The sequence below is a fragment of the Amblyomma mixtum genome, chromosome 2 (genome assembly GCF_055824585.1).
Source record: "Amblyomma mixtum isolate Tamu chromosome 2, ASM5582458v1, whole genome shotgun sequence".
NCBI lineage: Eukaryota > Metazoa > Arthropoda > Arachnida > Ixodida > Ixodidae > Amblyomma > Amblyomma mixtum.
In genome coordinates this window covers 114537572-114561489 of record NC_143013.1, presented here as the reverse complement: position 1 = coordinate 114561489, position 23918 = coordinate 114537572, and the positions used below count along the sequence as shown (strand labels likewise).

General features: G+C 49.7%; 1 protein-coding gene across 2 annotated transcripts in view; it reads right to left on the bottom strand.

Annotated features, from left to right (window-relative positions):
* Positions 1-23918, bottom strand: part of LOC149360637 (complement factor B-like) — a 138771-nt gene that overhangs the window by 64653 nt on the left and 50200 nt on the right. For both annotated transcript variants that reach the window (XM_089572420.1, XM_089572421.1), the window contains 3 exons: positions 10528-10707; positions 4840-5043; positions 2338-2576 (listed from right to left, as the gene is read on the bottom strand). In XM_089572420.1, coding sequence (XP_089428546.1) covers positions 2338-2576; positions 4840-5043; positions 10528-10707 — 623 coding nt within the window. The remainder of the gene's footprint in view (positions 1-2337; positions 2577-4839; positions 5044-10527; positions 10708-23918) is intronic.

Sequence of the window (23918 nt, the reverse complement as noted above, 5' to 3'; positions counted from 1 at the left end):
ACCCGCGACTGCACGGGAAAATTCCGCCAGCTCAAGGTGCCCGACCCCAAGGCTACATGCCCAGAGCTCCCAGCAAACCAGTGACGTAGCAAGCCGCCCAGTCATCCAAATTCAGGTACCAGTGGCGGAACGGCGCGTGGTGCTCACGGCACCAAGCACAAAGCGTCGTCACCTTCTTCATCGTGGGTGAAGTCAGCGTCCGGGAAGAAGATGGCGCCCCTGCCGCCACCGCCCAGCAGCAGGGACACTCACCACTTCCCGGCTGTCAAAAGAGATGGCGTGCGGCGCCCGGACATCAGCTCCCCAATGCGGCAAACAACCGGTGAGCAGCTGGACTGAGATCGCCTCCTCCTCCTCCCATCCCCTCCTCCCCAATAACCGTCTCCGCACACGAGGCGGAATACGAAAGCCGATTGACGTGCTCCGGGCTCAGAATGAGCTTTTCGCAACAAAATTTATAATCTTTAGTAAAAATTGGCGCCCGCCGCCCCGAGCCCGCAGAGCTCAGATCCAATGGAGAGCGACCCAGAGCTTTCGCCTGCCCTCGTGACTGCCATCTCCGCGGTGGAGGAGCGCTTAACCTCTAAATTGCGATCTATGATCGAGACTTCCATGGACCAGATCTTCACCAAGGTTCAATCTGCCGTCCCCGCGGTGGTCTCAAAGCACATCGCGGACAACCCCTGCCCCCTACTTTGGACGGAGCCCATTAGGAACATATCCGTCCTTCAAAATTCAACCGTCTGATTACTGATTCGGACAATAAGGACAGTTGCCCCGCTTCATCTGTCATCACCCCTTTTATGGCGCAAGTAGCTGGCTCTAGTGCAGCCAGTCCCTCCTCCCCCCCTCCCTAAAATTTTAAATCATGGCGAGACACTCTAACCAAAGGCGCTCCGCCATCCCCGATTCGGCCATGTCAACATCTATAACACGCTAGAACTGTAGAGGCTTTAAATACCACGCTAAGCGGGCCAATTTCCGCCTCTATCTTGAAACTTTCGAGATCCTACCAGCTGTGGTTGCCCTCGAGGAGCCAAGCCTGGGCGCCACACTTTCTAATTACTCGACGTTCCAGCAGGATCCCGCGTGTTGTCTTCTCGTTCACAAAGCCTACACAGCCAACTTTGTGGATCTCGACCTCCAGCTCGAGTATTCCTTTGTAATGGTGACTGTACTACCACTCCGCAGCAGGGACCCGCCGTAGCATATACTCAACGTGTGCTGCTCTCCCAAACTCAAGCTAGTGACTTTTGCGGACCTCTTTAGCCATGCGCTTAGAGTAGCGGGTAGCGATCCCCTGCTGATTGTGGGCGAATTTAACGCTCCCAGTCAGCTGTGGTGGTACCGCTAGGAGTCGCGCGGACGTAAGCGGACGTTGGGCCTCACCCTCCACATGGACCCCTCCACCCAGCACAGCTACAAAACTCCGTGACATCGGATACGTGTCCGGACATAACCTTCACTCGCAACATACGACACGCAGTCTGGCTCAACACCGAGGAGACCCTCGGTAGCGACCCCTGCATCCTTAGCACTGCACTACACACACGCCCTCTCAAGTGTCCCAGAACAGGAGCCCGTATCCCAGATTGGACGAATTTCGGGAAAAATTTTGACTCACTTGACAATACACCCATTACTGAGAAAGGCTACTGAGTAGAGTCCCAACAGCTGCTGACACACCTTTGCTCGCATGAAACTCAGATCCAACTCTCAGAGGCGGTCACGAACGAGGATAACCACCTTCTACACCTCTGGGAAGCCCGTCGCAGCCTCGTCCGCCGTTGACGACGCCAGAAACACAGTAGAACGCTTAAAGCTCGAATTGCCGAGCTTACCCAAAACGTAGCAGAGTACGCGGCCGAACTCGCCGAGTCTAACTGGGCAGATAGATGCAACATAGTTGCGCGACACATGTTACGGGATGCCTACGACACCATCTCGTCAACCCACGAATGGCCTGTATGCAGAAATCGTTCGTTCATTTCTATATATTGTTGTATTACTTGTTCTCATAAATACCACAGTGACCAAAGACCATAGGAGTGATGGAGGTCTACGCGTCAAGATTTCCTGTCGTTCGCACCTTTCTGTGTTGCTCAATTCTGTTCCGCCGGAATCGTCTACAAGCACAGTACCTCTTCCTTTACCTGAAATACGTCACTGCCTTTGATTCAGATATGGTTGATAAAAGCATAGGAACATGCTGCAAAAATTTCAAATAAAAATTTGCTGCACACATATATTCGGCCAAACTTGCACAGAAGCGTGAAGGTGATGCCAGTGCGGCCGTGGATCGGGTGGAGTGAAATGGTGCCAAGGACAAGCGCCTACCTTTCGCGTTATCGCCTTCGCTAGGTTGACGCCCGTCTGGAAGTTGGTCGGTCCGATGCTTGAGGAGGCATCAAACAGGAAGTACACGAAGTGCCTCGCAGCGTTTGGTACCCCAGTTTTGAGGATTCGGCCAGTTGAGTTGCTGTTGTTTCCGGTAGAACCATTCAGCTCTGGAATCTTTCCGGCCATGCCACTAAGAGCTCTGCCCGCGGACCGCATTTTGTCGTAGTAAAATTTTCCTGCACGTTGAAAAGCAAAACACGAACGGCAATTTCTTGCAAGGCCAGCTCATTTGGCTACAAATGGGCAAATATCAAGCTGCTATTGTGATCACTGCAGACAACAGCTCATGCATTGATGTGAGAGTTTCCCGTAATTAAGAGCACCGCCATTATATAATACGTAAAGAAAGTGGGTGTGAATCAACTTCTGATGAGAAAATAAGTGCAACAGATTTAGAGCAGCACACTTTCTCTATCTTTTGTGCGAAATGATGCCAGGAGGGAATGCTGGAACGTGTTGCTGAAAGGTTATGAACGGAGGAAAGGGCCCGAAACGAAACACACATTACAGAAGACACCGAAAAGAACGCATAAACACATTTTTAAGCTTTCAATACTACGCTCGTAAGCATACAGAATAAGGTTCAGAGTGATTACCCCGGCATATTTGACCGCGGAGTGACATTTATGATGTATCATTATTTGGAAGTTTTCATTCTCATCCCTTGTAATGGAGTAACGGCTCCTTTAGACACCGCTCTTCTGCCACAAGAAGAAAGTAGGACAACAGTTTGCCAACCAATTCCCCATGCTTTGGCTTTTTTTATGCGAAGCATATTAACGTAGGTTTCGGGCCTTCGCGCGACGCCCGGCGGTGGCCACCATTGACCTTGAAGTGAGATCACATGATGTGACGTCACGTGATGACGTCACACCGGCTGCAGATGGGGCCTCATATCGCGCCGTCGGACGTCGCCCGGCGGAGGCCTCCACGCTTCGGTTCGCGCCGTCGCGCGCGACGCGGCGGCGGCGCCACCATCGCTGCATCACGTGATATGTGACGTCACGCCAGGGATGAAGCGGCGCGCGCCCGCCGTCGCGTCAGTCTCTGTGTCCGCAACCGCGCCAGCGTCTTTGCGCCGGGCGTGTGTGCGCTCAAGATGCCTTCAAACGCTAAGGACGTTAATAACAGGAATGCAAAACGAATCAGTGGGGAAACAGTTTAGACTTGGTGTTGTGTAGAAATGCTCAAAGACAATACAGAATAAGTGACGTGCAAACCAAGAGTCATGCATTTACGGACCATAAGAGTGTGTTTGTCGGGCTGCAAAGAATAAAGTACGACGATTAACCTAAAACCACGTCTGCGTTACTTAGCCCCATCCACACTGAGGCAGCTGCTTAACATGCTTCGCATCCACTGGGCTTAACCTTGATAAGCCTCCAATTTTTTTGTGCATAGCTTTGGAGGTTATGAAATTTCGGTGCAGCATATCAAAATCAAATCTGGCCAGTAAAAACATTTTGCCCCGAGCCGCTGCTCACCATCATTATAACATAGAGGCCATAAGAATAATTTCTAATCTAGATGCCTAAATCTGCGTACTATTTCGCGTGTAATAAAAGGCTACCTGCGATACATCATTGGTGCGGGAGAGTCTCAACTTAGGGTCTCATTCTACTCTGTCATAAAAGGCAATGCCAAATATAGAAAAATTGTTTCCGCTCAGTAAAATCGAAATTTTTTCTCTCAGCTTGCAGTTCTTTTGCACTCATTTTACAATCCGCGATGGCTTAGCGGCTGGGATGTTGGTTGGGGCTCTGAAAGGCGCCGCAATTGAATCTAAAGGAGCCAAAATGAAACTACTCGTGAGTGATTTTCGAAATTCCTGATCGTTCTATCTTCCTCTTAGATAAACTGAAAACTCTGCAAAAACTCAGTTTTCACATTCGTATCTTTTTATCAGCTGTCTGCAATTTTCACTACGAAAAAGCCTCCGTACATGGCATGGCAGAGCGTAAGACTCATATTACTGCCTCATCTGTTAATAGATCATTCTTAGCGGGTGAGACCTTCATCGCCGTTGAATACTAGGAGTGGCCAGCACTAGTCACGTAAGGCTTCGTCACAGCATCACCGTGATCATGGAACCTACCTGGCGCACTTGGTCGGACCGCGAGCACCAAAGCTGACTGTGTTGATGATGGCAAAACAAGAAGTCAAGGCAGGCAAACACATGTTCGTATGGCGCGACGGCCGCCATGTTGATGGAACACATGCAGCAGCTGTTCTTGATAAGGACATAAGGAGAACCGCAAAGCTCTGCAGTCATTTATTATGTATTCTACTCTAAGCTTCTGAAATGTTTAGGTGTGGTTAGGGCAATCCGTACCTGTCGCAATAAATAGTTCAGTTAGCACAATTTCTTTCAACAGGCGTCGCTTGCGTCAGGAATGAGTGCACACTCATGAATCACGCCATGGTCAAATGACTACTGACCGATGCACCGCGGAAGAGAGGCAGACCATTTTCCGTTCGACTGGCAGGAGATGGTGGCGTTGCCACGCATGTGGTAACCAGCGCTGCATTCAAATGTGACGCCGGTACCCACGAGGAAGTTGCTGCGACCAACCCGGCGACCGTTGTCTGGGGTGCCAGGATCCAAGCACTCTTTGTGGTTTCTCGCCTCCGTCATTGCTGCACCTGTCGGATGAGCACAGCGCCAGCAGAAGTGTATAGAGAGTGCATGCTAGATAAACACTCTCCGAAGAGCGCACAGAACTCTAGGGCTATGAAAGATGGGAAAGAAAAAACAACAAGAAAAGATATTGCAGCAGGTCTGAAGCGAATAAACCACAAAATACATTGCGATGCACTAACTACACGTGTCCCCACCTCTGTTTGCGGCATGCATGTTCGTGCTCAGAGTGAATTTACACTGCAAGGAAACGGTGATCGTGTTCTGTTAGTCAGGCGACGTGCTTGGCTTTTCAAAGACAATGGAGCGTTTTCAAACGGTTCGTCCTTGTGCGAGGTGTTTCAGTATGAACAGTGATGTGCGTTTTGTAGCAGCTGAACACACAACCAGTGAGATAGACCTGCTTAGCGTAACGTAGGTAATCATGCCGATGCCGATAGTCCGAGAAGTGATGCGCTTCAATCGCCTATTTACATGTGTCAAGATATCGGGTCTGGATGCCGCCCCTTTCCAAGGAGCAGCAGGGAGAACCGGAACGACTAGGCAGACAGGGTCTGCTTCATACTACAGCATGACAATTTTGGCCCAAGTTCACAGGCTCGCGGGCTGTATTTGGAAAGTCCACAATTTGCAAATCCCTGAGTCGAGACAATTGTCATTTCTAATCGCCGAATCACTTGATAACTTTTCTCTCATTGCCCACTTCGCATCAAGTAAATCTTAGCGTGGTCTCTGAGAGCAAAGCAGCGAGCAACAGCTTCGGTGCTTTTTCCACCCGAAGGGCGTTGATAATCTTCAGAAAAGGGGCATTTTCGCCACTCCGCCGACCCCGACTCCAGTTCTAACAACCGCGCGTGATTGATGGCATACCTGTGCTAATCGCTGCTGCGTTCTCCAGCCAACGAAAGAGGAGTGTTTTCGTCCGGTGATGTAAAAATGCTCTTGATTCAACAGTGGCACCTTCAACGGGCACTTCCTCCAGCTGGTCCCTGTAGCCCGACGGGGGAAGCAGCACTTACTCGAGTTCAGTTCAACATGACAAAGTGCGGAAATTTCTCGTAGTCGAATCGACGTGGCCGACTTCCTTATGTGCGAAGCGCAGTTCCAGAAACGCTATCGGTGATACATCATCTCAGGAGGTGGCACTCAGCGCCTTGGTTTCTTCTATTAGACGCCCCACGTTGCCCTCACGAAAACTGTATGAAGCTCCTGGATCACGAATGTCAATGAAACCAAGCGGTAATGACACCGTGATTCTAGGCTGGTGCGATCGGTGCTAAAATTTAACTGCATGGCAGTACGTGGAAACTGTGCGGTTCAAGACATGTTACTGGCACCATTAGCTACCTCGGGGAATAGAAAGCTCGCGCGTGCCCTTTGAGACCATGTGATCTGCGTGAGCCTAGTCTGTCCACTGTCTGAAGGGGACGCTCTCATAAAGTGCAAGTGGCAGCAGACACCATCCATGCTTCAGTCGCTGACAGACACCAATACAAAATAGGGCCCAAATATGCTTTTTTTATATAAAAGGCAGACAGCATTCTGAAATATTGTACTTGACACCTCTTTAGCAGGCTATGAGGGACGCCGTAGTAAAGGGCTCCGGAAATTTCGACCACCTGAGGTTCTTTAACGTGCACTGACATTGCACAGTACACGGGCCTCTAGAATTTCGCCTCCATCGAAATTCAGCCGCCGTGGCCGGGATGGAACTCGCGCCTTTCTGGTGATCAGCCGAGTGCCGTAACCACTGCGCTACCCCGGAGGGGCCCCGTGCCAGGCTATCTGCACAGGGGGATACACAAATTACCACCACCGCGAGCACCAACGTACGAAATAACTTCCACTGAGCACTGGACAGGTTGTTCGTGGAAGCGTTCTTGGCAAAGCGGCCCTGATAGCCAGTGTTCTGGTTGCGTGCGTAATAAAAAATTGTTTTAGTTCAACTGGACGGAAGAAAGCCATCAATCACGTTTAATTTTCTATTTAAGCGAATTTTTCAAATGTTGAAAGCCGTAAGGCAGAGCCAGTCGGGCATTTCTATGGCCAAGAAACAATTCGTTTCATTACAGTCGTTCCGCTCTGTTTGCGCCAAAAGAGGAATTCTAGGCCTCTGATACCAAACAAATGTAGCTTCCCCTTCCCTCCCCTGCACATTGCATAGACACAGCAAGCCATGTGTGTTAGGCTAAGTCAGAAATGAGAACGCTCCTCCTCCTCCTGCTGCGCAGCTCGGCTACCAGGAGCAGCGGCCCACTTCTATTATGCGACTTTCTTCGTCCGGCCTGCAACAGCGAAGCACTAGCCCGATGTCATCTCGTTTTAAGGCGAAAAACTTGCCTGATCGTTGTCGACAGAAGGCTGTCAGCAGAGGTGTCACGCTTTTCGGTTGGTCGAAAGGGTTTTGAGACAGTTACTGCGTAGTTGCGTTCTCCCGAATACAATTTCCATTTTCGTCATTACGGCCCCTCCTCCTCTTCCTTCTTTCACTCCCACTTCCTCCCTTCCTGTATGGTGCGGTTTGGGTGCCCACCGAGATGACAGAGAATTACTGCGCATTTCCTTTCCTCAAAAACCAATTTACCTTTCCTCAAAAAGCCTTGTGTACAAAGGCGTTTCCAAGTGCCAAGGCATCGCGCCGACCGGGTGGTGGCGTACCGGGTGGTAGCGTTCGGTGGCAGCGCCACAACACGCCGTCGGTTTCCACTCTTAAAGGCGAAGCTTAAGCGCAATTAATTAGCAGTTAATTAGTATCTAGCCATTAATGAGTAATTATCTATTATTGAGTATTTTGTAATCAGTCTTTATGTTTGTCATCATCTACTGGTGACATCACCAGTGCCACAGAGGCAGTCAAAGTGGTGCGGAAAACGCTTTCGCTTCGGCGCACTTAAGACAAAATGCCCCCTAAATTTTTCTATTTGCAACCGGCGCCAACCCAAACGAAACAGCGGGACATGATGAGAGTGGCACGATGGGCTCCAAACTCTCTCACACATCGCATATTTTCATAATGACATCCTATTCTGTAAGCTTACTGAAAAGCTGAATTAGGAAGTCGCACCTGTGGCTCAGTGGTCATAGCACACGGCTTCTGGCCCGTGTGCTGTGCGATGTCAACGCACGTTGAAGAACATCAGTTGGTCGAAATTTCCGCAGTCCTTCACTGCAGCGTCTCTCATAACCTGAGTCGCTTTTGGACGTTAAACCCCCTAAAAATTAAAAGCTCACTCAGATGCTGTCTTCACATACCTTCACCTCCAGTTTCTTTCTTCAAGAGCCGGTCATTTGTTCTCTCTTTTTATGTCAAGTGTGTAACAGTGCAAAAACTTCAAAATTGGAAATTTTTTCGAAACTCCTGCCAGTAGAACACGGTTTTGAAGCATGATATCCTTTTGTGAGGTAAATGTTTCCTTCGTTGCACTGGCTCTTTCTCGCAGCATGTTTTCAGCTTTGACTCTTTTGTGGTTCATGCATCTTCCAGAGTCCTTCAATTTCTACAGCTGCAAAGCGCTCATCAAATGCTGTCAATAAGCGTGAACAAAGAGGGGCATCGAAAGAAGAGGTTTGCAACCTTTCCTGAACACAGCTCCTCCCCTGTTATCTTCAATTCCGGCGTGCTAGGTTTCGCGGGATACGGATGCGCCGACGACGACAAACTTTAAGCAAGACTGGTGCAGCCTGCGTGATTTGTATCTACGATAAATAATTGCGGTAGAAACGTGACTGTCCCTCCACAAATAGCGTTCATCGACCCCATTACCAAGCGTGTAAATCAACGCAGTTCTAAAAAAAATAAACCGGTTTATGCTCACAATGTCCCTTATGAAACATAGGAGCACCACCATACTCATTGAACTGCCGCTGATTGAACTGAACGCCCGCGCGAGCCAGTCTACAAGCGTGAGGGCGCAAGTTGCGTCGCAACCACCGTCGACATATCGGCCTGCCGGCGCAGTGAGGTCGTCGCTCATTGCCAGCAGCTGATTTCGTTCACTCAAGCCAAGATTGAGAGCAGCAGAATCGTGGCGCACGAATGCGCTAGTCACGTGATTGTTTTTGTATTTCGCGGACTTTCTTTGGGGCTCGGAAAAACAATACACGTGAGGCTTACTTTTTCGCAAGTAAATAGAATGAGGGTTTCTGAAGGTGCTCGCCAACTTTGCTATTCGCATTTGCTGTCTAAAGTCACTATTTACGCGTTTAGAAAAATTATCTTATTGCAAATCAAAAAATTGCAAAAGAAAAAAATGCCTATTATGCGCATGCCGGTTGGTAGGTGTATGTAAGGGGTTTCCCTGGCCTACCTCAGATATCTTTCTAGCCTTTGACTAAAGTTAGCCTAGACACCACGTGCCTGCTGGAGGACCCTAATTGTATTTCCAACAATCTGCCACTGCCATTTCAAACATCAAATGCGATTCCCTATGAGACTTTTAATTCTTATTTTCCATAAAGGTCCGCCATCGGCTTCTTTAAGTTCAAATTTAGCCGCAAACAACCATGTCTCTCGAAGGGCCTTATTTGTGGTTTTTCCCGTGCGCGGCAACTGGTAGTCTACTAAATGCTTTCTAGCTTATTTCTAGCCACGCCTATACTTCTGACATAAAGCACGAAGCAGCCTTCCCAAAAGTGTGCCCAAGTACGCCAAAAGTAAGCTCCTTTCCATACACCTCTCGGCACTCCATGGATATTTTAACCCTAAAGCACTCTACAGTGTTTCCTTTCGCCGGAGTACTCTCCGTTTTCATTTCCGTGCAATTTCAGGGACAAAGCCCTCCATGATACGCGAATCTTTACGCATGGTCGCCATATGTGCCCAGAGACCTCATTTCATTGGACCTAGGTAAACAGAGACCTCATTTCACAGCCACGCACCAGACCAACTGAGCCAGACACTCAGCGCCAAGAGTATGGTTTCGGTTCACCAGCTAATAACAAAACAATCGGCTTTTTTTCTGGTCACGCCTACTATAGAACTTAGTGCCCAATAGTCGATCTTAACCTCAACTTGAGAGCCTGAGCTGACGCGAAGGTTTAGTGACCTTCTATTGTGAACTCCTTTTAACCAATCAAATTTCAAGAAATTTGATAGACTTAAACTCAATATAAGGCATAGAGCTTCAGCTTCCCTTTCACGAAAATTTATGGTTTGGTTTGGTTTATGGGGTTTAACGTCCCAAAGCGACTAAGGCTATGAGAGACGCCGTAGTGGAGGGCTCCGGAAATTTCGACCACCTGGGTTTCTTTAACGTGCACTGACATCGCACAGTACACGGGCCTCTAGAATTTCTCCTCCAAAGAAATTTATGAAGAACTACTTATCGATTTGAATATCAACACCAGCCTAACAATCATCATTATCGCTGCAAATCTTGCTTTGCGTTTACTTTAGGAGTACATATGCACAACGCTCCGTGCTGTAACTTTAAACAGAAAATGAGGTCTTCAGGATGAAACCCTTGGCGGAATGTCTCTTGCCAACTTACCTTTGGCCACGCAGCGCGCAGGTACGCCATCCCACTGGCCATCGTCACCGCACTGCCTCTTGGATGATCCCAGCAAGACATAGCCCTGGAAACAGCCGATGCTTGCTGTAGCGCCCACAGCAGTGGAGTTGACGGTCATCCAGCCATGTTGAGGGGCTGTCAGGGACCCGCACCGAATCTCTGCACATACCAGCTCAGTAATTAATAAGTGAATAAGACTGTAACACAGGTAGTGAAAGCTGTGCAGTCAGCATGAATGGGGTTGGCACCTTCGCGTTTGGTTATTTTAGAAGCCTTTCGAGCTTGACACTGCAAGCCTTACCCTGAATGGGTAGATTTTGTCCTACCTGAAAAGGCGGTGCCGTATGTTGGCTTCTTCAGTGATATTCAAGATAAAGAAAAAACTGGAGAAGAAAAACATCCGCCTTAAAGGTGTCACGCGATAACATTAGTGGGTCTGCAGCTGCCTGGCCTCCTGTTTTCATATCTCATGGCAGACACCGCCATCCTCCAAATTATATTCATAAATCACTAGGAGTAATAATAACACTCCTGATGCATTGGTGCAGCGGTTAAAGGCCTACTTGACCGAAAGTTTACTTCGGCTAATTTTGCGCTCGATATAGTGTGCATGTCATGAACAGTATTTATATTTAATATTAGGGCTGTGAGGCGTCTAGAATTTTAGTTAGAAGCGTTCAAAAACCTCTGTAGCACACGACGCAGTCCCCTAGCGGTGTGCTGCACAACTAACAAACCTGACCGGAAATGACGAACAATTGAGACTCCGGCATCGCCGGCTCGCCAGTTTCAGGCGTTCTGAAGTGAGTGTGCGCTCCTTGTAAGCTCTTCTTCTGATGCGTTTCTGGCTGTTTTCAGCGCGAAGCTTGATGGTCTGCGAGAAAAATAAACTGCTGGCATCATGTCGACGAAGTGCGTGGCCGCGGAAAGGAATACAAGGAATGCGGAAAGCACAATGTGTACCTCTCGGCCGCTGCCCTTCAACCCCGATCTCAAAAGGTGGTGTCAGCTGTCTGGAGCTCAGGTTCTAGCGTGAATTCCCCTCTCTTCTTCAAAAAAAATAATGGCGGATGACTGATGCTTCTGCCTCGCGCTAACCCCTTTTTTGGGTTGGGCTTTGTCAATAGACCTCTCCCGGTCTCCATCATGCATCAGAGCACGCAAGCGTTTCTGGCCGGATCGGCAAAGCATGCCACGAACCGAGAGGGTAATTGTAAGGGATCGGTAATGTACGCGGGGTCATTGGAACGCGGCTGGGGGCACTCAAAGCGAAGCGTCTCCTATTTGGAACGCAGCCGATCGCGAACGCGCCAAGAAGTACGGGTGTCCACCTCGCCCCGCAGTACCGATTCGCGCACGTGCTGGCACGAATGTCTATTTGTGTTTGTTTTATTTTGTGGGGGAGAGAGTCCTCTACCTTACGGAAGCTGGAGGGCTGGCCATGCCCTGGATGAACCAATGATGTTAAGCCCGCAACATGATTGGAAGCTACGGAATGTGGGCCGGGCCTTTAGGGCTTTAAAACTGGGCCCCGGAGCCGGAAGCGGGGTTCTGCGCTAAGGTGAGATGCTACGCATCTTCGGCTACGACGAGTAGGGGCCTCCCCTAGTATTAGCCAGTTGCACCTTTTTGTTGTTTGTCCTTTGCTGTTTTAATTTGTCTCTAGTGCCTTAACTTGTATCTATTGTAAATACTGTACATAAAATTTGAAGTGTTCGCCTTACCCCTGCGTCTCAACTGAACACAAGACCGTCTCTGACGGGGCACCCCTGGTGCGAAGAGCTTCAGTCTTCAAGTTGGAACAAACCGTCACCGGCGGGGCACCTCTGGTGCAAGGGAAGAAAACCTGTGAAACTTTACTGGCGCAGTCGACAGGATCCTGCGGTCATCGGAAGAAGGCGCAGGAAGAAGATTGAACGCAGGAAGAAAGGCGACGATCAGGCAACAGCAGCGTTCGAGAACGGACCTGCAGGGAGAGAAAGCGGCAAGGACCATGGCAGCGGACCGGTGACGCGAGACGGCGTCCGGTGAAGGAAAGCAGCGCGGCGGGTCGCAGCAAGTGACGACAGCGGGCACAGGACCAGCGGCGTCCGACAGCTCATCGCAGCGTGCGGTGAAAGTGGCGGTGGACTGCGACGCCAAGGAGCTGGCAATGCGGATCGACGCATCGAAACTGTGAGTTTCGTTGGTCGCATTGTTCACGTCCCTGTGCATGTGTTCGAGCCGGTAGGACAGTTGAGGGTACAGACGGCGGTATGGAGGGTTATCCATGCCGGCCCTCACTCGATGTGAACTACCGAATGGAATTGGCGAAGGCGCGCTTAGCTTATTATCAGGCTGAGCTTGCAAAAGTGAATGGAGGAAAGGCGCCGCTATGCGAGGAAAAACCTCCGGATTTGCAGGCGTTAGAAGCAAGGCGCCAGCAGCTAGAGCTCGAGTTGGCTAAGCTCAAAGAGTCTAGGAGAGCTAGTCAACTAGCCAGGGAGAACAGCTCCGAGTCCCGAGCGGAGAGGACGCCAGTGCTGGAAGGCAAAGGCCTGTCAAGTAAAGGTCAAGAAAACAGCCAGGCAGAAGTAAGAAGTGAGCCAGATTTCTGCGAAGCTGGAATCGCAGTTGAAGAAAGTATCGTGACGAAACGCAGCGTCGCGGTATTACAGGCGGTGAACGCGCACTCCGAGGATCCGGCCGCCCAGGTTAGCTCTACCCCAAATGACACCAGGGACGCGGACGCGAGTTCAGGATTGTTGGAAATCACTCTAATTCCAAAAACGCGGTATCAAGCGGGCTGCGAAAAAGAGCATTTCGTTCAGCAGGGGGCGGTCGGTAAGGACAGACGTCAGGTCGAAGAGCGAGTGAAAGGAGGAAGTCTGGCGTTGCTGCAACGGCACACTGTGCCAGGCATGTGGCATGAAGTGCCACGTAGAACTATTGATGGCAAAGTCCTTTCATTTGAGGACAGGGAAATTCGTGGCGACTTGCCACAAGGCAAATTAGGATTAAGTGGCTGCGAAAGAGCGTAGGTAGCCTCGGAGTTATATGATGCCACGAAATAGGCAAGCGCCTATAATGCAGGGAGCGGAAATTTCATTGCATGCCCGTGCAGGAACGGGTCAAACGGCTCCAAGCGAGGCGAAGTAACAGGAGGAAGGTGCGTGGCTTTCAAATTGAAAGTCGGTGCGAGGAACCGTACGTTCCGGGCTGCGGTACGTCAAATTAGATGTAGCAAAGCCGGCCGCACTGTTATAGTTGGACTGGACAAGGCTAATGTTCCTTACTCGGTACGCTGTTCGTACTGGTGCGCCGGAGAGAGCGTTCCCTTAGGGGCGTCGCATGGTCAAAGATTTGGACCTATCGAGGATCATGACGTGTTTGATCCTGGAGGACACCAGCTGTTGAGTTCTTGACCCGCTGTGGCACCAGCCTAATGAGCCGAGGGGCAGTTAGGCGTTAATTGTGTTGAGACGCGTAGTGGCTCGAACGCACACAAGGACGCTCGGTGCGACTAAGGAGGCTCACGTGGCCACTTACGGACGTCGTGCGAGTGCTACTGAACGCTCAAGTTGCGAGTGTCTGTGTGTGTGTGTGTGCTCGTTCGCGAGCAGGACGAGGGTGTCTACTTGGAGGTGCTGAACTGGGTGCAACCCACCAATTTGGACGCCGTGTTACGGCGCACGGCAGGCATGCCACCGTGTGTATTTGTGGAATTTGCTTATGTTGTGTGTGCATTTTGCATTTTGTTTTTGGTTTTGTTCGTGCCAGTGCTGGTGTAGCTGCGGCATGTCACCCACAGGGCGGTTTTGTGACCCGTACCGATCCCTTTGTTATAATTCTAAAAGTGGCATTTGAGCCCTTTGTAGAATCTTGGGAAGGGCGTGTAAGGGATCGGTAATGTACGCGGGGTCATCGGAACGCGGCTGGGGGCACTCAAAGCGAAGCTCTCCTATTTGGAACGCGGCCGATCGCGAACGCGCCAAGAAGTACGGGTGTCCACCTCGCCCCGCGGTACCGATTCACGCACGTGCTGGCACGAATGTCTATTTGTGTTTGTTTTTATTTTGTGGTGGAGAGAGTCCTCTACCTTACGGAAGCTGGAGGGCTGGCCATGCCCTGGATGAACCAATGATGTTAAGCCCGCAACATGATTGGAAGCTACGGAATGTGGGCCGGGCCTTTAGGGCTTTAAAACTGGGCCCCGGAGCCGGAAGCGGGGTTCTGTGCTAAGGTGAGATGCTACGCATCTTCGGCTACGCCGAGTAGGGGCCTCCCCTAGTATTAGCCAGTTCCACCTTTTTGTTGTTTGTCCTTTTCTGTTTTAATTTGTCTCTAGTGCCTTAACTTGTATCTATTGTAAATACTGTACATAAAATTTGAAGTGTTCGCCTTACCCCTGCGTCTCAACTGAACACAAGACCATCTCTGACGGGGCACCTCTGGTGCGAAGAGCTTCAGTCTTCCAGTTGGAACCAACCGTCTCCGACGGGGCACCTCTGGTGCAAGGAAGATAAAGAACCTGTGAAACTTTACTGTAATAATTCGGAGAAGGAAGGCTTCGAGGCGTGTCTAATCGGGAGAATAAAGAGGACGGGAGACCGCTTGTCACAAGCTAGCTTAGCCGGTTCAGAAGCTAAAGTGGACGGTTTTGCTCATCGAGCAGCGCCCTTTTGACGGCACGTTGTTTACACCAGGCAGAAGTCAAAGGGGAGATCAGCTTCGTCTGAAAAGGAATCAACATATGCACGCGTTTAGTTCCCGTACAGCTCTGCCCAATGCGCAATAATGCCGTCTTGTGCCGAGTGTATCTGCTGCCTCGAAGATTCGCAGGCCGGGCTGAGAATCCTGGAAAGCCACATGAGCGTTACTGAAAACGCCGAATTTCTTACTGCCTCACGCCGTTCATACCTGAGGTCGATTACAGAAAGCTCCAGCGTTACCATAGAACCCAGAGAACTGAGCGCATGTTATTTGAATGATAATATTTTCAAAGGAAGACAACATGTAATTTTGATTATATATTCTGCATTATTACTCAGTCGATACAGACACACTGCCTACGGTAATTTGCGCGGTGGGCGTACATGGTCGACTGGGGTCCAGCAACCACGTCGTTCTACCCAGCTGTCTGGTTTGAAAAGATTAGAAAAACTTCTCCGTCCCTGCAGTACACGGGCTGTAAGTGATTCTAGGTAAATACAGTAATGAACGCAGCGCATAAGTTTTTGTTCATTTTAATCGGCATGTATTTCGCAGCTCGCAGTGGCTGGCCCAACCGAGCCGCTCAAGGATGAACCAGCCCACCATCGGCACCGCATTCATGCCACGGTCCTCGGAGAGAACAATATATATTTATTTTGCAACGCAAATTTTGTTTCTGGCATATTCTTTCGCTTAACGCAGCGCTTGATTCTCTTGAGCTCCCTTTGTAGACATCAAGCTGTTTTTATTGATTTACCTTGCGTTGACAGCACCTGTTCCAAATTTCTATGCACAGGCAGGAATACCTTTCGACGCAGGAGAAAAATGAGAAGGGAAACGAGAAGGCAGGTCATTTTTTTTTATCAAGACAACAACCATATTGCACGCACAGCAGAGCGCACATGTGCTGTTGGCACGCGCGTGCCCGCTCAAAAAAGCCGACTTGATAATACAGACACTTCTTCTTGGCCTCCATTCGAATATGCTTCCTTCTTCCGCTATGTCCCAACTTTGCAAAAGCTGTAATCGAGTACTGCCAGGCAAACAACGCTCACTAGCATTGCGCTGCGATCATCTTCGCTGAGGTTGAGCCAGGAGTTTTCTAGCCTACTACAGCAAATAAAACAAGTTTGAAACTTTTTCTAGGATCTTTCATCCGTTTTAAGATGCGTGTTTTCACATATAACCAGTATCTATCGCACAAAGTGCTGCACGCGCTACCGGTACCAGCGCTTTGCTCGAGCCGCAACGAGCAGACGCTCCGAACCATAGAGTTAATATAACCAACTCTAGAGGGAAAGCTGCCCATTGAGCCCATGCATTCCAGTGGGCAACGCATGAACGCAGCCATCACACAACGGTTTGCGTGTGTTGCCAGCTGTTTCGTCACTTTCTAAATCTGGGCAAAGAACGGAGTTGGAACCTGGCAACGTAGTCCGTGGGAAGATGGCGGTATGCAGAGTAGCTCTCGACTGCTCTAAACTGCTGTAAACAACGGCAAAATCGTCGCGTTTGGGTCGTTTTCAATGGTATGCAGTGTCGCATACCGACTGTAATTTCATATAGGTGGCTTGTGACTTCTGAATTGTGACGCGCTGGAGTGTATTTCGTCTGTCGAGCGCACGGGATTTTGCATGTCCTCTGTTGTCGAGTGCAATACACGTCGGAAATTTGCTTTGGCCCCAAAAGGGCGAACACAATTCGCAAAGGAAACGAATGCCCAAGGCAAATGGAGCAACTGCTCTGCCTGGTTTGTTTTGGATGTTCAGCGCTTTGTTATATTAAATAGCGAAGGTTTGTTAGAGTACCGCGGGCCTCTCGCGTTTTTTTTTATCTTTCTCCTTCGCCGAGGAAGATGGTGCCGTGACTTTTCTGGCGCGATACGAGATCATAATGGGATTTTTCGTACGCAGCAACGCTCAGAGCTTGATCACGAACGAGTGAAACAAGGTGGAGGCAGAAATGCATGAAACGCCATGTACCGCTCGAGAAACCTTCGTGTCATGTCCAGCATTGTGCGCATTAAATTGTGGGTGCTTGGTTGGTTGTTGTGGTGGGTTTTTGTTATTATTTTTGTGTTGGTTTTTTTTAGCTTTATGACTGCTTTTGCTTCATATGTGTGACACTGCTTTTTTTCTGAGATATTTTTTATTCCTCTGTTTGGTTTCAAAACCCATTTATGAGAAGCTAGTGCCGCAAGTACTTTATAAGCACGGGATAAGAAGGGTCCTGCGATTACATGTATGCTGTCTTGTTTACATGCCGATTACTTGCCACTGGCTGTGTTCGGAGCAATAATGCGCTGTCAGATGCTTGAGCTGAGGATCATAAGTGTGCCTCTTTTCCGTAAAATTAACAGTTGCTAGACTGCGCATGTCCTTCTTGTGCCGTTGTCGTTGCGCGGCCGTTCATTTCAACAGTGTTACCTTAATTACCGCATGCATTAGTGATGAAAATCGTAATAAAACACATTTAAGCAAGAACACCTGCATCCTTTATAAGTATCGCCAATGTGTTCTCTGTCAAGCAGATTCAGGCAATGGCGTTAAGAAAGTCGAATGCCGTGAAAAAGTAAACGGCTGCAAGGTTCATTCGCTTGGTGTCATCCGCCTTTAAAGAGAGTTCCAAGAGCGGGAGATTTTCATTCACACGCTTTACATTACACAGTTGTCGTGAAATGTGCATATGTATCTCTTCCCACGTTTAGTCACAAATGATGCAAAGTGCCCGATCCTTTTGGAGCTTTTGGCATGCATCAACGCACGAAGGTGGCGGTATCGCGGTGAACGAAAGCTCGAGCGACTCCTTGTCGTATGCAGCTCCTTGAATAAAGTGCCTTGAAATCAGGTTCAAAAGCAGAAGTTTAAAACCGAAACTCCGAGAGCGTTTATTCAGTTCACTCATGAACATGTTCGCAATCGTCCGATATTAAACGAAATGACCACAATCAGTATGCTAAAGATTAAAAAATGTGTTTAAAACATCGAAAATACGCGTAGGAGTGACATATAATTATTTTCTCTGCCGCAGTTTTCCGAATTCAAACTCAAACTTCACCCATCCTTGACTTTGCGAGAAAAAACTGTGCTGGCCACAATAGTGTGTTGTAAGATGGCGTTCAAGATGGCGACTTACATGCGTGGACCGCTTTGCGAGCTCAGCTTTACCCCCCTGCTCCGAACCTGTCAGGCCTCCAGTCTCAAACATGCGTCACTTCCGGCGGGCGGGAATGGCGCCCGTTTTTCCAGTTTCGGTATTGAAAACTCTGATTTTTGCGTGCCTTTGGCGCCGTAACTGCTTGAAACTGCAGCGTAATGTTTTGTGGGTAGCATAATACGGGGGTGTACTATGAAAAAACAACCTTTTTACGGCTCGAAAAATTTCGGTCAAATAGGCCTTTAAGGGATGCGCCACTGCCTCGGCAAGTGCCTGTTTCAAACATACACACACGTGCATCGTGTGAGACACAGTTTACTCTCCCCAAGCAATCTCTCCCGATCAATCCGTAAGTTAACTACCACCTCCCACCGTGGGCAGTTCACTCACAGTGAGCTGGGCACTTTGCCACGTGGCCACAATGGTGGCAGGTGGCTCAACGTCACAAGGTAATTTGGCCTAGGTGGCAGGTAAACCACGTGCTTTGCTTTTTGCTTTTGTGTGCGTGCATGCGTGTGTGTGAGTGAGTGTGTGTGCGTGCGCGTGCACGCGTGTGTGTGTGTGCGTGTGTGTGTGTGTGTGTGTGCGCGCGTGTGTGTGTGTGCGCGCGCGTGTGTGTGTGTGTGCGTGTGTGTGTGCGCGCGCGCGCGCGTGTGTGTGTGTGTGTGTGTGTGTGTATGTATGTGTGTGTGTGTGTGACATACGATAGTACCTACAGAAGATGCCGTGCACATGCAACCTGGCACAGGTGGTGGTTGAAGTAATGATTGGTCGCACGAGGTTAGTCGAGTAGAGCGAGTTGGATGCCATAAATTCTCTCGGCGGAAGCGCTTTCCATCCCGACGCAGTGGTTCACCACTTAGCCTCCACACCACTGCGCCATGAGTAGAATGTGTACTCGCAGGGGTCTATGCATGTTAAATGGAAAAAGAGCATTTCTACATATATGGTCATTAACCCATTAGCTATCACATCATGCCCTTAGGGTGGAGCACGGATCGAGGTACCATTGCCTTCACGAAGTTGGCGCACAGATCAGAAGGGGTGCGGCGGCGCAGCGGCAGTGAATACCTAGTGCCATACAGAGGCAGAATCGCCAGCTGCGTAGCATATGGTTGCGGAACATAAATATCTACACAGACAGTGCTCACCACGTCACATGGTGTACAAGAATAGCAAACGATTCTATGTGGCGAAATTGACACGGAATACAAACCCGCTCTAAATATATACAGCAGCAACAGAAAGTCCGTTTAGCGTTGAACACAGACTGTTTCTTTTGTCCAGTATTTATAAGTGTTGGACACGTCTAGCCTGGCGAAAGACGTAAAGCTCGTGATAGCAATGCGGGAGCGGAGTTGGGCTGCAGAAAGTGCTTCAGTTTCACGGTGTGAAGACACCAGCGCCCATGCAGTACTAGCCGGTGCTTCACGCTCGCTCGGAAGAGAGGAAAATAGGCTGACACAGAGCGTGCCGGTTCGAACGGCGCGAGGATCGAAGCACGAGCGACGAACGGGCGGCGTTGCGGATGAACGGCTTGTGTGGGCCCGGGTGACCAGACCTGAGAAGCCGTCTTCACCCGGTTCCGAGCAGCCGGTGCCTGCTGTCTCTTGCCTGCCTTCTGCTGCCTCGGAGAGTGGGTGCCGTGCTGGGCACAGCCAGGTGCTGCCGGCTCGAGGATCCTGCCGGCGCTGCACACTCTTCGTGCCTGCCGTCCCGTGGTGAGGGCCTGCTGCCGAGGGACAAGTTACTCTTGCCGTGCTCGGGTGTTCTGACCTGGTCGGCCGTCCTAGCCTTGACGTGCACAGGCTTCTGCATCAACGCAGCCACTGCTGCTAGAGCTCCGCGCCGTCTCCTGCCGCTGCAAGGTCAGGCCTGCGGCGGTATTGTCCCCGCCGCCCCTCTACCAACCGACAGCTGCATCCCCTCCGGGACTGCTCGTTGATCATCGGCCGCGCAGTACTCATCTTAATAGTAACTGGTTCATTTTAAATACAACGATTTTCCTTCTTTCCCCTCACATGCTCTGTCTGGGACAGTTTTCATGATCCTCCGGGGTCCCACTTCGGAGGACGTTCGAGCCTGCTTGGGGGACTTTTCCCCTCACTAATTTGGCGTCCGCTACGACACGACCGGGCCGAGCAGTGTTTGCCAGTTCACATAGTTTGTGAGACAGAATGATTGCTGTGGATTTGCTCGCTGTTCTGGAGCGCATAGCTTCGCAGGGAGACAAGTAGCGCGAGTGATTACAGGAGGAGTAGCGCAAGGTACGGAAAAACAGAGTTACCGAACGGAAAGCCACCAAGTGGCGTCTAGAGCTCGAAGCGCAGAACATGGCTCTAGGAGCCCAGTATTTGGAGCTCGAAGCTCAGACGTTGCAGCTGCGAGTTAGACTGACAACCAGTAGAGAAAATCCTCCTCCTAATCCGAACAGTGAAATTGCAGAGCGCGGTGCCTCAGCAGCTTTCCCCATTAGCCCTCATGGTCTGATACAAACATTTAATGAGAGAGGGGATGATATGGACGCATATTTGAAGCGTTTTGAGGATGTCGCCACAAGGTAAGGTTGGCTGAAGGAGAAATGGGCATTGGCCTTGAGCCTCTGCCTCGACGGGAAGCTCGCAGAGTCTTTGGTCGACTATCTCCAGAGGACTCGATGGACTATGAGAAATCGAATCTGGCATTGCTACGGATATATCCTTTTACAGCTGAGGGTCATAGGGAGAGATTTCGGCAAAGCAAGCCTCAAGATGGCGAGACAGCCTCCAGTACAACATGAGGCTGTTCAGTTTTATTTTACCGCTGGGTTGAAATGTAGGGAGAAGGCCGTAACTAGAGATAGTGCGCGATATGATTGTTGCTGAGCAGTTTGTGAATAACTGCCTCAATGGTTTGGTATTATTCTTGCGAGAACGGGATTGCAAAACGGTTCAAAAGATTGCTCAGGCGTCGGACTATTTTCTGGAAGGTCAGCGACAAATAACCTTGCGACTTTTAGAGACTGGAGTGAACAGAGTTCAGTGAAACCTACGGACACGGCTCCTCAGCCCGAGAAACAAATTCGATGCTGTATCTGCGACAAGGTTGGACACAGGTCTTTGGATTGCCGTAGGAATCCGAAGCCCCCATATTGCACATCCTTCCGCCAATCTGGACATGACATAGTCATGCCGGCGCAGATGTTCAAGTAATCGGGACACAGCCAGAAAGAGAGTGTTTAGATGTCCGAGCAGCAGATTCAATTTCCAGGCTGAATCCGCCGATTGCCAGTATGCCGGAAGAGCACGAGGAGGTGTTTGAACAATAAGTTTCAGTGTTGCGAACACTGGAAATAAGAGCATCATGGTGCTCCAGGCTCTCGTGCCCGAGGCGGCATGCACTGGCAAAAGAGCGACTTTGCTTTTGGCGGCGGCCTACCGACGGCTTTATATTGGCAGTGTCCCGGGTGCACACTTTCCATTCTCGAATGATTCAACTGATGGTTCAGCAATCTTGCGAACCAGGAGGCCAGTTCTGGCCCAGATGGCCAGGCCAACCCTCCTTGCACACCTGCGGCGGCGAAAGCTTCAGAGCGCACCTTGGATCCCTCTCAGAGCGCGCTCCACATGTCTCGACCGGCGTTCCGCAAACAACAAGAGGGCGCTACCTTTGACGTCTGTCGGAAAAAACTGGGGAAAACCTCAGACCGCCAACGCCTTCCATCTGGTTGAAGGCGTGTGTTTCCGGACATATCAAGTGTGCCAGGGCAAAACGGTTGAAGAGGCGGTTGTTCCGAGGAACTTGCACCCTGAGGTCCTTGTGCCGGCGCATGAAAGTGCACTTGCCGGCCATCAGGTTGCGAGGAAAACTACGACAAGAGTACTAGGTTACTTTTACTGGCCAATGGCACAAGCTGACATCAACAGATTTGTGAGGTCATGCGAATGTCAGTGGACTGCCCCGAAAGGAAATCTGAGCAATGCTCCACTAGGACCTATGCCTATTATTATCTAACCTTTTGAGCGGGTGGCGGGTGGCTCACCTCATCTATTGTGAACTGGTACATCCTTATTTTGGTGGATTTTGCCACCAGGTTTCCCGATACGGCAGCCCTACCTGCCATCGACTAAACTATGGCGGAATGCCTTCTCGAAAAGCTCTCCCGTATGGGGTTCCCGCTGGAGATGCTTTGTGATCGGGCTTCCTGCTTCACGTCTACAAATGCTGGAAGTGAACGATGTGCTAGCTATCTAACACTTAGGCTATCAAACACTTAGGATCATCGGCCTTACAGTACGCATCTTGATAGTAACTGATTCCTTTTAATGAGGCCTATTTTTCTTCTTTCTCTTCACATGCTCAGTCTGGGATAGTTTTCTTGATCTTCCGAGGCCCCACCACAGAAGACGTTTGAAATTGCTTGGGAGACTTTCCCCCTCACACACGGTTTGTTTACTTATGTGTCGGCTTCAGAAGAGAAATTGGGGCTAATAAGAGAACTATTCTTTGTGCTCAAGCACTCGAAAGATTCGCTTCAACAACGTGCTATGACAAATATCAGTGTTTTGACCAGGGAGTCCTATGCTGGATGATAAACTGACAGGTACTGAGCACCACGATGTATATGCATGTCGTACACTTTTTGGCAGCACTTAATAAAAGAGCTATTTACAATATGTATTAGCGATTTCTGTGGATAGTTGCCAGAGTAAAAGCTACAGAGACTAAACGTACCAAGAATGGCAAAGCGGGCTAGCAAGAGCAAAGTGCTAGCCTGCTGGTTGGTCCAGTAGACTTGCTCTTCCGCTAGTTAATGCGTCTTGATATTTCTGGCTGGTCGGTCCCGTTAATTATTAGACGTCTTAGAGCAACTCACAGATTTCCGAGCTCCGTTTATCTTTCTGCGTTTATTTGGCGATGGTGAATTTGGCGAATCGAGTGAAACCTGGAGGGGCCCTAACCTTTAGAGTAGATTTATCTGGAAATGTCATTTGTTCGTGTTTACTTTTATATTCATTGCAAACCACTGAAACGTGACTTACGCTGGAGCCACTTTGTACCAAAGAAATATTTGCGGTGTTTACGGAGCGGTAGCGGGGAAAACACTGGTACTAAAAAGGCTTACAAATGTTCGATATCTGCACATCTCTCCGTCTAAACTGGTGTTACAGTGCTTTTCTATTTTCTAGGGTGAAACAGGCAACGACAAAGCTATGTCATGGTTGACAGTGTTGTGGTCGCTTCTGCAACTAGCCGGACTCCTTGGCGATGAGGTCGGGTGCACGAAAGCAGGGACGTTTCTATTCCTGTTCGCTTTCCTCTTAATTATTCCGTACGCACCCATTGTAACTTTTCTTCGTCAGTGGCTCAGAGAGCCCGGGTAACTGCATTGGAACTGTTTCGTGCCTTGTTTGTACTCGTACCTAAGCAATGACGAACATCTAATAAGTTTGCAAGGCGCCAAATACTGCAAAACTTTCACTACTAAGTATTCACACTCCTCTTATTTCACTGGAACGCTAACTGCCTTACAAAAACAGTCC